The sequence below is a fragment of the Oncorhynchus mykiss genome, chromosome 18 (assembly GCF_013265735.2).
Source record: "Oncorhynchus mykiss isolate Arlee chromosome 18, USDA_OmykA_1.1, whole genome shotgun sequence".
Classification (NCBI taxonomy): Eukaryota; Metazoa; Chordata; class Actinopteri; order Salmoniformes; family Salmonidae; genus Oncorhynchus; species Oncorhynchus mykiss.
The window spans coordinates 46,594,216-46,606,457 of record NC_048582.1 but is presented as its reverse complement, the minus strand read 5'-3'; the positions used below and the strand labels follow the sequence as shown (position 1 = coordinate 46,606,457).

Genomic DNA, 12,242 nt, shown 5'->3' with positions numbered 1-12,242 from the left:
TTCACCCTCATTACAACTCTGTTGACAAACGGACTGTTCCTCTGTAACAGCCAGGCTATGATTGGTTTGGAATTAAATAAGACTATTTGCGCTTGCAGTATCACATCAGGCTGCCAAAACACAACATTCTTTCACTAAATCTAAATGTTGTACAAAATAGCCTGCTACTCGTGCTGGTTGAAGCGACTGTTCTTTCTGGAGAGGGCTGCCGAGAGAGGGAGAGAAGGGGAGAACAGGGAGAAGAAACAGAGAAACCGAGGGAGGGAGAGAGAGAGAGGAGGGGGTGTAGAGTGCATGTCGAGGTAGATAAAAGGAGAGCACCTCAGTGAGATGCTTCCTTCAAAGGCCTATCACAGCTGCACATCCAGCAGATCCTCACAGCTACTTTTCAGGAACAAGCAGAAAACACCACTGACTATATGGAAATGTAATGGAAAACCATTTATTTTGATACCCAGAGAAATGTCAGATTGTATATTTATCCATTCAGCTATGCAATAGTCACTGCTTCTGAGTCTCAGTTACAGTATGTGGAGGACATGAAATGAAAGTGATGGGAAAGTTGATGTGTTTGTCATGTATGATGATGATCAGGGACGCCTCGAGGCTTTGGGGGCCCGAAGCCAGATCTGGTCGGGGGACCCCACCACTTTGAGGGATTTTGCAGTTTTAATTAAAACTAATGTCATGCAATTCTACTAATTTAGCCATGGGCAGAGAGAGGATTTTGCAGTTTTAATTAAAACTAATGTCATGCAATTCTACAAATTTTGCCATGGGCAGAGAGAGCATTTTGCAGTTTTAAAAGCTACAGTAGTTCCCAGCAATTTTGCCATGACTTAAACCAGGTTCATGTGATATCTGAGTGAGAGTGACTAATAAAATCAATGTGGGCTCCCAGGGGCTCAGGGCTCAGGGCCCCTGGGCACGTGCCTTGCTTGCCCGGTAAGTAATTCAGTAATTCAGCCCTGATTACTACAAGGTTTAGATAGCTGGCTAGACTAAGTTACCTAGCAATCTATAGAATGTTAGCTGACATGGACTAAGTGAGTGACTGTCAGTGACTGACATAACAAGAGTGCTGATGCACAACTACATGTCAAAATTGCACCTTGTGTATTCCACTATTCTAACTCCCAACAGTAAATTGAGACCCCCAGCTGACTCTCAAAAAATATAGCACCTCGTCTGCGTATCGGCAGACGATGACGACGAGGGTATCTGCTGATGCTCTCTGCCCTCCCTCCCCCCCAGGTGACTGTAGTTTCAGCTCTGCGGGGGTCCATGATGGGGTACATGAGGACACTACGGTGTTCAGTCGGATCTTCCAGATCCTCTACAGGAACGAAGAGGTCAACGTCGATGACCGCATGCTCTTCAAGGTCCACCTATTGCTGGATGGGGAGAGGGTGAGACACACACACACACACACACACACACAATCACACTAGCTCAATGTAACCCCTTTAAACAGTTTATTTCCAAAATGCTATATCCAACAAATTTTTCACATTTGTGTTTTTTCCTCAGAAATGATACCTTATTGGTACCTTCATATGTGTGTGTAAAATATTACCGTTCGCAGGTTTTTAATTCAGCAATTTGTTTTGCAAAACGCTACACATCCATTGTTTAGCTGGAATGGAATGTTTGCATATTGGACTGTGCTACAGCGCCTTCGGAAAGCATTCACACCCTTCGACTTGTTCCACATTTTGTCACGTTACAAACTAAATTCCTCATCAGTCTACACACAGTACCCCGTAAGGACAAAGCACAAACATGTTTTTGGAGGAAATGTTTGCTAATAAAAAAAATATTCAAACTGAAATATCACATTTACATAAGTATTCAGACACTTTACTCAGTACTTTGTTGAAACACCTTTGGCAGAGATTACATCCTTGAGTCTTCTTGGGGACAACTGTCCTTCTGGAAGTTTCTCCCATCTCCACAGAGGGATTCTAGAGCACTGTCAGATTGACCATCGGGTTCTTGGTCATATCCCTGACCAAGGGCCTTCTCCCCCAATTGCTCAGTTTGGCCGAGTGGCCAGCTTGAGAGTCTTGGTGGTTCCAAAAATATTCCATTTAAGAATGATGGAGGCCACTGTGTTCTTGGGGAACTTCTATGCTGTAGAAGTTTTTTGTACCCTTCCCCAGATATGTGCATCGACACAATCGTGTTTCGGTGGTCTACGGACAGTTCCTTCGACCTCATGGCTTGGTTTTTGCTCTGACGTGCACTGTAAACTTATATAGACCAGGTGTGTGCCTTTTCAAATAATGTCCAATCAATTTAATTCACCACAACTCAAGGATGATTCATGGAAAAAGGATGCAACTGAGCGCAATTTTGAGTCTCATAGCAAAGGGTCTGAATACTTATGTAAATAAGGTATTTTTGTTTTTATATGTAATAAATTAGCAAAATATTATGGGGTATTGTGTGTAGATTGATGAGGGAAAAAAAATGTAATCTGTTTTAATATAAGCCTGTAACTTAACAAAATGTGGAATCAGTCAAGGGGTCGGAATACTTTCCAAATGCACTGTACCTCTTACCTACAATCTAACCTACAGAGTTAAACAGGAACCCTGGTTCAGTCAGAATGTGACTGATAGAATCATCAGCTTATTGGCTACATGGCATGTCAACTCATCTAATTTATTTATTTTAACGTCGGTTACCTACCTTTGAGGTCTCCTAAATTTAGATTTTTTTCGTTAAATGTATGACACATTATTTATGCAAAGGTGGTGAGAGAGAGGCTGTCGGCTGGAACGTCGATCAGATTTCAGACATCCCCTTTTCTCTCTCTGTCTATCGCTCTCTCTTACTCCCTTTTTCCCTCTCCCCTTCTACCCCCGCTCTCTCTCTCCCTCCCTCTCATTCCTCTCTTTCCCCTCTCTCTCTTTCCCCCCTTTCTCTATCTTTCCCCCCTCTCTCCCTCTCCCCCTCTCCTCCACCTCTCTCTCACTAATTCTCTATCTCTTTGTCTCTCTCGCTCTCCTTCCCTCTTCTTCCCTCACTCTGATAAGAAGGACAAAATATAACTCGATTTCCCCAGTGTGTGTGTTTATCCAATCAGAATATCAATAGGATTTGACAATGCTGCTTGTTCTGCTACACAGGGCATGTTGTGTATTTGTGTGTGTGTTTGTATTTGTGTGTGTGTGTGTGTGTGTGTGTGTGTGTGTGTGTGTGTGTGTGTGTGTCTGTTTGTGTGTGTGTGTGCTTGCTGTAGAGAGATAACAACAAAGAGAGTGAGATGAGAGCGAGAGGGAGGTAGCCAGAGAAAGAAGAGAGAGAGCACGAGAGAGAGGAGAGAGACAGGGAGAGATAGAGGAGAGAGAGAGCAAGAGAGAGGAGAAAAAGGGGGAGAGAGAGGAGAGAGAGAGTGAGAGAGAGAGAGGAGAGATAGAGAGAGTAAGCTAGAAGAGAGAGTGGGAGAGGGAGAGGAGAGAATGAGAGAGGAGAGAGTGTGAGAGAGGAGAGACAAAGGAGAGAGAGAGGGAGAGAGAGGGTGAGAGAGAGGAGAGAGACGAGAGAGATGGTGTAGAGAGAGAGTGAGAGAAGAGAGAGACAGGGAGAGATAGAGGGGAGAGAGAGCAAGACAGAGGAGAAAAAGGGGGAGAGAGAGGAGAGAGAGAGTGAGAGAGAGAGGAGAGATAGAGAGAGTAAGCTAGAGGAGAGAGTGGGAGAGGGAGAGGGAGAGGAGAGAATAAGAGAGGAGAGAGAGGGGGAGAGTGTGAGAGAGGAGAGACAGAGGAGAGAGAGAGAGAAAGAGAGAGGGTGAGAGAGAGAGGAGAGAGAGACGAGTGAGATGGTATAGAGAGAGAGTGAGAGAGAGAGGAGAGATCGAGAGAGCAAGCTAGAGGAGAGAGTGGGAGAGGGAGAGGGAGAGGAGAGAATGAGAGAGGAGAGAGAGGGGGAGAGTGTGACAGAGGAGAGACAGAGGAGAGAGAGAGAAAGAGAGAGGGTGAGAGAGAGAGGAGAGAGAGATGAGCGAGATGGTGTAGAGAGAGAGTGAGAGAAGAGAGAGAGGGGGAGAGAGAGAGGAGAGAGTGGGAGAGAGAGAAGTAGGATGTGTGAAAATAACTGAGAGATACAGTAGGGAGAGATACAGTAGGGAGAGATTTCTTCCAAATGATTCTTAATTTCTCTCAACGGCGTACTCTTTAGTAGTGTATGGCTTTTTTGTTTTCCACTGCTTTATTCAAATAGGGTTAAATTGATTACCCTATCCCAAATCCAACTACCTGCCTTTTACCTTCATAATGATAGGAACCATACTGTTCAGTCTACAGCGTAACCAGACAGATGACACAGTAGAGATACTAATGCCAACACTATACATACACACATTAACAGCTGCTCATGGTTTAAAGTCTCACGATAGTGTTGTTACACTGGTATGGTTTTACACCATTTATTTTCTATACCCATTGAATTTCATTGCTGATTTGTCTAATTCTAGTTGATCCAGTCTTGTTGATATTGTGACTGTGCTTTTGTTCTGACAGGTGGAAGAGGCTCTGAGTGAAGTGGACTTTCAGTTGAAGCTGGACCTTCACTTCACAGACAACGAGCAACAGTACGTTAAACCCTCGGCTACATACTCCCTTTTCTCTGGCACTTTTCTTTTCACCTTCTCCCCATCTCTCCTCCTTTCCCCCCTCCCCCATATGTCCTGTCAGTTGTGAGAGGCCCTAAGTTAGTAGTGCTGAGGCCCAGGTCTTAATAATGTCCTGCCAGTGAAAAGCCTCTGGCTCTAACAGACTGACAGACTGCACTGTCAGGAAAAAACACTAGTCAATTAAAAACACTACTTTACCCACGTCTCTGTGCAGACTTGCATGTGTTGTGCATGCGTGTGCACATTTGTATGAGTGTGACTCTGTGCACGTGTGTATTTGTCTGTCTGTCTGAGTGTGTGTGTGTGAGTGTGTGTGTGTGTGAGTGAGTGTGTGTGTCTGTGTGAGTGTGTGTGTCTGTGTGTGTGTGTGTGTGTGTGTGTGTGTGTGTAATAAAGGATGAGTTACTGTTGAATGCTGTCACTCCAACGTCCAACGTGTGCGTGTATGTGCTGTGGCTCTGCACAGTAGCTCGACAGTTACTGTAGGCCACCGACAGGTGATAGATGACTTGTAATGTGTCCTGGAGGGCTCATTAAACATCCCATTTGGAGCGCGTACAACTTCTCAGACTCTGCTGCTCAGAACTTGTGCCATTCGGAGTCACCCGGTGTTAGTGTGTGAAGAGTATTACCATGTTCAAGTTTCAACGTTATTGCCCCAGAGGGAGATTCATTTGTTCACCACACCGGTGTGCTTTCTTGAAATGTCTATTGTCCTAACTGGATGATAACCCATTACATGATGTCCTTTAAATGGGTAATAGTTTGCACAATGTATTTTAAACTGGCATCCACAGTCTTTGGCATGATGTTGTAACTGTATACTGTTCTGGCATGGCCTCTCTCTGCTGTTGTTCTCAGGCGGGGTTAGCTGCTAACTGTGTTGTCTCTAGGTTAGGGGACATCGTGACAGTCCCAGTCATCAGCAGTAGAACCCTGGGTCTCCACTTCCACCCCAGGAGCGGTCTCCACCACCATGTACCTGTCATGTTCGACTACTTCCACCTGTCCGTCGTCTCTGTCTCCATACACGCATCCTTGGTGGCCTTGCATCAACCACTCATCAGGTAACGCTGCGTGTGTGTCTTTGTGTGTGTACATGTCACACTGTCTTAGCTCTCACACCACGTATCTCCTCCCCTGTTAGAATGGGTTTAGTTTGGCAACCTGCTCTGAGAGTGCATCCACTGGCCTGCTACTTGAATAAGTTGTTTTTCAAACACTTGATGAATCCACTTGCCAAAATCTTAACCTGAATGTTCAGCCATTCTTTTCCATGATTACACCAGAACTGAATTACATAATGACTAACTGCTCTTCTCTCTCTCGCTCTCTCCATAGCTTTGCCCATACAGGGAAGGGTTCCTGGCTGGGAAAGGGCTCCCCAGAGAACGGTACTGACCCGTCAGCCATGGGGGTGTCCATGGAGAACCTGATGTTTGGGGCTGGATACTGCAAACCTGTAATCACAGAGGTACAGTCAAATCAAGTCAAACTGTATTGTAAGTGCATGAGTACATGGTTTCTCAATAAACCTTACAGAGGACAGTAAATGGTCAACACCAACAAGCCTAGTCCTTGACTAGTAATACTCAAATGGCAACCTGAACATGGGAAAGTGGCCCACAGAGTTCACACTGAAGATGAGATCGCTCCCTCCGTCCAATAGGTCCCTCTAGAAGTATTAGAGACAGAGAGGGTGGACACTGAGGCTGCGTCCCTATTAATGTCTCATTATCCCACGTGGCCAGACCAGGCTCGCAGGACACTGAGGCTGCGTCCCTATTAATGTCTCATTAACCCACGTGGCCAGACCAGGCTCGCAGGACACTGAGGCTGCGTCCCTATTAATGTCTCATTAACCCACGTGGCCAGACCAGGCTCGCAGGACACTGAGGCTGCGTCCCTATTAATGTCTCATTAACCCACGTGGCCAGACCAGGCTCGCAGGACACTGAGGCTGCGTCCCTATTAATGTCTCATTAACCCACTTGGCCAGACCAGGCTCGCAGGACACTGAGGCTGCGTCCCTATTAATGTCTCATTAACCCACGTGGCCAGACCAGGCTCGCAGGACACTGAGGCTGCGTCCCTATTAATGTCTCATTAACCCACGTGGCCAGACCAGGCTCGCAGGACACTGAGGCTGCGTCCCTATTAATGTCTCATTAACCCACGTGGCCAGACCAGGCTCGCAGGACACCGAGGCTGCATATAAAGAACACCTTATTCCTTATATAGTGCTCTACTTTGGACCGGAACCCAAGATGCTGTTCAAAAGCAGTGCATTTTGGGGGTTCCTTTTCGGACGCGGCCCGAGGCTAGCAGGACACTGAGACCAGCTGAGCGACTGTGGCCTGGCGTCTGGAGGAGAAAGGACAGCAGCTCTCAGTCACAGGAGGTTGGTGGCACCTTAATTGGGGAGGACGAGCTCGTGGTCGTGGCCGGAGTGGAATCAGTGGAATGGTATCAAACAGATCAAACGCATGGTTTCCATGGTTTCCAGGTGTATGATAACATTCCATTTGCTCCGTTCCAGCCACTGTTATGAGCCGCCCCCCCCCCCCCCCCCCAGCAGCTTACTCTGCTCTCAGCAGTAAATATGGTGTCATAAGGCTTCTCATCTGCCTGTGGACTACAGGGCTAAGGATAATAGTAGCCATTAGGGATGGTTTCCACATGTTAAGGGCTCATTTAGTGGCCCGAGAGCTGTGGGAAGTCAGAGAAAGTGCTTCGCTGGATGCATCAACCACAGACACCACTCACGTCTCTCGCGCTTCTGGAGGTGTGTGTTTGAGGTGTGTGTGTGTTTGTATGAGGTCTGTGTAAAGTGTGTGTGTGAGGGTGTGTGTTTGAGGTGGGTGTGTGTTTGTATGAGGTCTGTGTAAAATGTGTGTTTGAGGTGTGTGTGTGTGTTTGTATGAGGTCTGTGTAAAGTGTGTGTTTGAGGTGTGTGTGTGTGTTTGTATGAGGTCTGTGTAAAGCGTGTGTTTGAGGTGTGTGTGTGTGTTTGTATGAGGTCTGTGTAAAGCGTGTGTTTGAGGTGTGTGTGTGTTTGTATGAGGTCTGTGTAAAGTCTGTGTGTGAGGGTGTGTGTTTGAGGTGTGTGTGTGTGTTTGTATGAGGTCTGTGTAAAGCGTGTGTTTGAGGTGTGTGTGTGTGTTTGTATCAGGTCTGTGTAAAGTGTGTGTTTGAGGTGTGTGTGTGTTTGTATGAGGTCTTTGTAAAGTGTGTGATTGAGGTGTGTGTTTGTATGAGGTCTGTGTAAAGTGTGTCAGTGATAACGGTATGGTTGTCCTCCTCCGGCAGAGCAGCTACTTTTCACTAGTCTTATCCGGCGTAGGTCGCTACTGTGATTGCAAAAGCTGTTGCTCACACCAACATGTGCCTCATACACACACCCTGATCCAGCCCTTTGGCCCTGTGGACGGATGTCACAGACTGAGCACTAAATCTTAATGAGAGCTGGGTTGTCCCCCTCATAGCCCCTCCTCTCGGTTTAGCCCCCTTGTTCATGGGTTACACACACCGGGCTCGGCCCCCCTGTTCATGGGTTTTATACAGCGCCTCCAACAGGGAACTTTAATAAGCACTGCATTTAGCCGGGCGGGGGGCGGTGTTTGATCCCCTTAATGAGTACTCCTCCAACCGCCACGTAGCTTACCTGCAGGAGAAATGTGTACAGAGCACAGTGTGTGTGTGTGTGCATGTGTGTGTGTGAGTGCCATCCTTCTCTCCCTTTCTCCTCTCTTCAAACCCCTTATTTATGTAAGGCTTTCTACCTGGAGGGTATAAGCACATTTTCAGCACTACCCTATTTATACTGCCACAGCTTTTCCACACTCTTTCTTCATTCATTATTAAGAGTGTTGTTATTGCACAATCTGGACACGTGTCGTTGGAAAATTGTGTTGATGTCAGCTGAATTATAGTGGTGCTGCCTCTTGTGGTGGGCAGAACATGGATGTGGACTTTCTTTACATCGTTCCCATTTCCTCATTGGTATAAAAATGTGTATCTCAGCAATATCAGAGGCGATAAAGATTTTCTGAGGGAGACACTCCTCTTGGACCCTCGTGGGGTGGTTGAGAATGTCAGGTACCAATGCAAGAGCAAGAGGCAGGATACCTTCAGATACTGAAAGCACACGGTCTCAGGCCTTTTCGAGAGAGAGACCTGCCCTGATATGTTTACCAGCCTGTCTGCCTGACAAGCTGCTGGCTTGTCCCCTGTTCCTGTTGTATGTAGATGTAGAGTGAGCCATAGAAATATAATTACTAGAGCAGGAATTCCCATTCATGTCATTGTTTTGTAACTCTGAGTTCTGTTTCTGTCGGAGCAGATGGACCCCCTGTAACTACGTATCCCACGGTGCACTGCAGCAGCCATCAGATCCAGCGTGTAACCTGTGTACTCAGCCTTGTGTTCCTGTAACAGACAGTCAGCTTTGCATGTGGCTGGTGCTGACAATTAGGACTTAAGAAGACTGTAATACAGTATCCAAACAAGGTTACTTCGCATAAGAAATATACTGTATTTACACAAAGATTGCCTCGGCCCGTCTTGCTTGGTAAGCTACTCTGGCACCCCAAGCCCCCTGGTAGATATACACTACACAAGGCAGACTTCCTCTCTGGGTGGAACGCAATGACGATGTGGACAAAAGTTTGCTCCCAAAAATCGGATTCCGCCCATGCACATGCTCAGATGTCGATCGATGGAGTGAAGTGTGTTGAGACTCTTAGACTTGTCAGTGAGGGGAAAAAATAGTTTTGCTTTGTGGGGGAGGGGGATAATGACTGCGTTCATAGTGACAGAAATAGCTATTTTTCATTTTTACCCCTGGAGGTGTTCCATGTTACAACCCCCATATCCCAGTATGCCACTATAAAGGTCAAAGGAACTATGAAAGTAAACATACAGATGTTCCTTCCTGGTTGTGGAGGATCCAGAAGTATTATCTGTTATTACAGAGCAGAGTAGAGCTATGATGATAGGGCACTGCGCTTTACTGCCCCAAGGTAAATTATAGTGCACACACACATACACCAGTATTACATGCCTTTAAAACTCACACACATACACCAATATCACATGCCTTTAAAACTCACACACATACACCAGTATTACATGCCTTTAAAACTCACACACATACACCAATATTACATGCCTTTAAAACTCACACACATACAAAGGCATTATCCAAACATACCCCATCATTATATATCTTTAAAACAAAACTGCCAAAGCAGCCAGAACAGCCAGCCAGTCACAGGAAGATGGACCCTGTCCAGAAAACAGTGACAGAGGCCAGGCGCTGGCATCCCAAGGGGCTGGGGCCTGTGTGTGTTGGGACTGGTTCAGTGTCAGAGGTGAAAGTGCTGTGGGTTTGCGGTTAGAGATCCACCTGCTGGTGAGAAATAGGAATTACTACTAATAAATACTTTCCTTAAAATGGTAGTACAGTGACATTGATGAACAGGTTGGCTAAGCTTTCAATCCATTACCTTCCCAGTCTAATATATGTTGAATGAAACATCACCAGTGATTGTTACTGATGTCTGGGTAGTTGGTGGTTACTGGGTAGTGTGAGGTTAGTTAGTTCCTGTCCACAGGACATGTTAAAGGTCATACAACTACTGTAGGGTCATGTCTTCTATATCTTCCAGTACCACGTCCACATCAATGTTGTTTTACTACTGGGTACCAAGCTATGTTTAGGAGCTGCCTGAGTCCAAAACCTCATGTGGTGACTGAGACTTTACACATTGGTGTTAACTCACTAGACAAGGTCCTAAATAAAGTCCTGTTCCAGACCAAGATCAATGGCAAGGCTACACAGAGGGAGCTCATTGGTTCCTACTGGGGAGACTGTGGAGTCCCAGTATCTGGACCTGGCCGTCATTAAAGCAGCTCGTTATCGTTTGACCTAGATGGAGTAACCAACATTTTTTCCCATGTCTCTTTTCTTCCCGGTCTCTTCCTCTGTCTCTCCATCTCTCCTGTCTCCCATGTGTCTCTCCTCTCTCTTTCCCTGTCTCTCCCTCTCTCCCATGTGTCTCTCCTCTCTCTTCCCCTGTCTCTCCGTCTCTCCTGTCTCCCATGTGTCTCTCCTCTCTCTTCCCCTGTCTCCCCGTCTCTCCTGTCTCCCATGTGTCTCTCCTCTCTCTTCCCCTGTCTCCCCGTCTCTCCTGTCTCCCATGTGTCTCTCCTGTCTCCCATGTGTCTCTCCTCTCTCTTCCCCTGTCTCTCCGTCTCTCCTGTCTCCCATGTGTCTCTCCTGTCTCCCATGTGTCTCTCCGTCTCTCCTGTCTCCCATGTGTCTCTCCTGTCTCCCATGTGTCTCTCCTGTCTCCCATGTGTCTCTCCTGTCTCCCATGTGTCTCTCCTCTCTCGTCCCCTGTCTCTCCCTCTCTCCTGTCTCCCATGTGTCTCTCCTCTCTCTTCCCCCGTCTCTCCGTCTCTCCTGTCTCCCATGTGTCTCTCCTCTCTCTTCCCCTGTCTCCCCGTCTCTCCTGTCTCCCATGTGTCTCTCCTGTCTCCCATGTGTCTCTCCTCTCTCTTCCCCTGTCTCTCCGTCTCTCCTGTCTCCCATGTGTCTCTCCTGTCTCCCATGTGTCTCTCCTGTCTCCCATGTGTCTCTCCTCTCTCTTCCCCTGTCTCTCCCTCTCTCGTCTCCCATGTGTCTCTCCTCTCTCTTCCCCTGTCTCTCCGTCTCTCCTGTCTCCCATGTGTCTCTCCTCTCCTGTCTCCCCGTCTCTCCTGTCTCCCATGTGTCTCTCCTGTCTCCCATGTGTCTCTCCTCTCTCTTCCCGTCTCTCCGTCTCTCCTGTCTCCCATGTGTCTCTCCTGTCTCCCATGTGTCTCTCCTGTCTCCCATGTGTCTCTCCTGTCTCCCATGTGTCTCTCCTGTCTCCCATGTGTCTCTCCGCATCTCCTGTCTCCCATGTGTCTCTCCTGTCTCCCATGTGTCTCTCCTGTCTCTCCTGTCTCCCATGTGTCTCTCCTGTCTCCCATGTGTCTCTCCTGTCTCCCATGTGTCTCTCCTGTCTCCCATGTGTCTCTCCTGTCTCCCATGTGTCTCTCCTGTCTCCCATGTGTCTCTCCTGTCTCCCATGTGTCTCTCCTGTCTCCCATGTGTCTCTCCTGTCTCCCATGTGTCTCTCCTGTCTCCCATGTGTCTCTCCCCTCTTCCATGTGTTTATTCTCTCTCTTCCCCTGTCTCTCCGTCTCTCCTGTCTCCCATGTGTCGCTCCGTCTCTCCTGTCTCCCATGTGTCTCTCCCCTCTTCCACGTGTTTATCCTCTCTCTTCTCCCCCTCTCCTTCTTCCCTCTTCCCTCCAGGGGAGTTTCTACGTCCCCAGTGAGAACTGTTTACAGAGAGCTCACACATGGCATGGTAGACTCTGTCGCCTCCTACTGGTGGTACACAGAGGCCTACGTTCCTACTACACCACGGTGATGAAGGAGATACCACAGCTGGACCAGGTGGACATAGGTGAGGCAACAACATGTTACAATAGCATTTCCTCATTATTTAGCTATGTCTATTGTGGCAATCAATCAAGTCAATCATTTATTGTTCAATTGTATTTTTTTTATT

At 47.3% G+C, this 12,242-nt stretch overlaps 1 protein-coding gene across 1 annotated transcript in view; it reads left to right on the top strand.

Moving 5' to 3' along the window:
• LOC110496382 (protein FAM135B) overlaps positions 1–12,242 on the top strand; it is a 63,413-nt gene that overhangs the window by 34,413 nt on the left and 16,758 nt on the right. Inside the window, exons 4-8 of the mRNA XM_036952943.1 lie at positions 1,255–1,409; positions 4,527–4,597; positions 5,533–5,706; positions 5,981–6,113; positions 11,984–12,137. Of these exons, the coding sequence (XP_036808838.1) occupies positions 1,255–1,409; positions 4,527–4,597; positions 5,533–5,706; positions 5,981–6,113; positions 11,984–12,137 (687 nt within the window). The remainder of the gene's footprint in view (positions 1–1,254; positions 1,410–4,526; positions 4,598–5,532; positions 5,707–5,980; positions 6,114–11,983; positions 12,138–12,242) is intronic.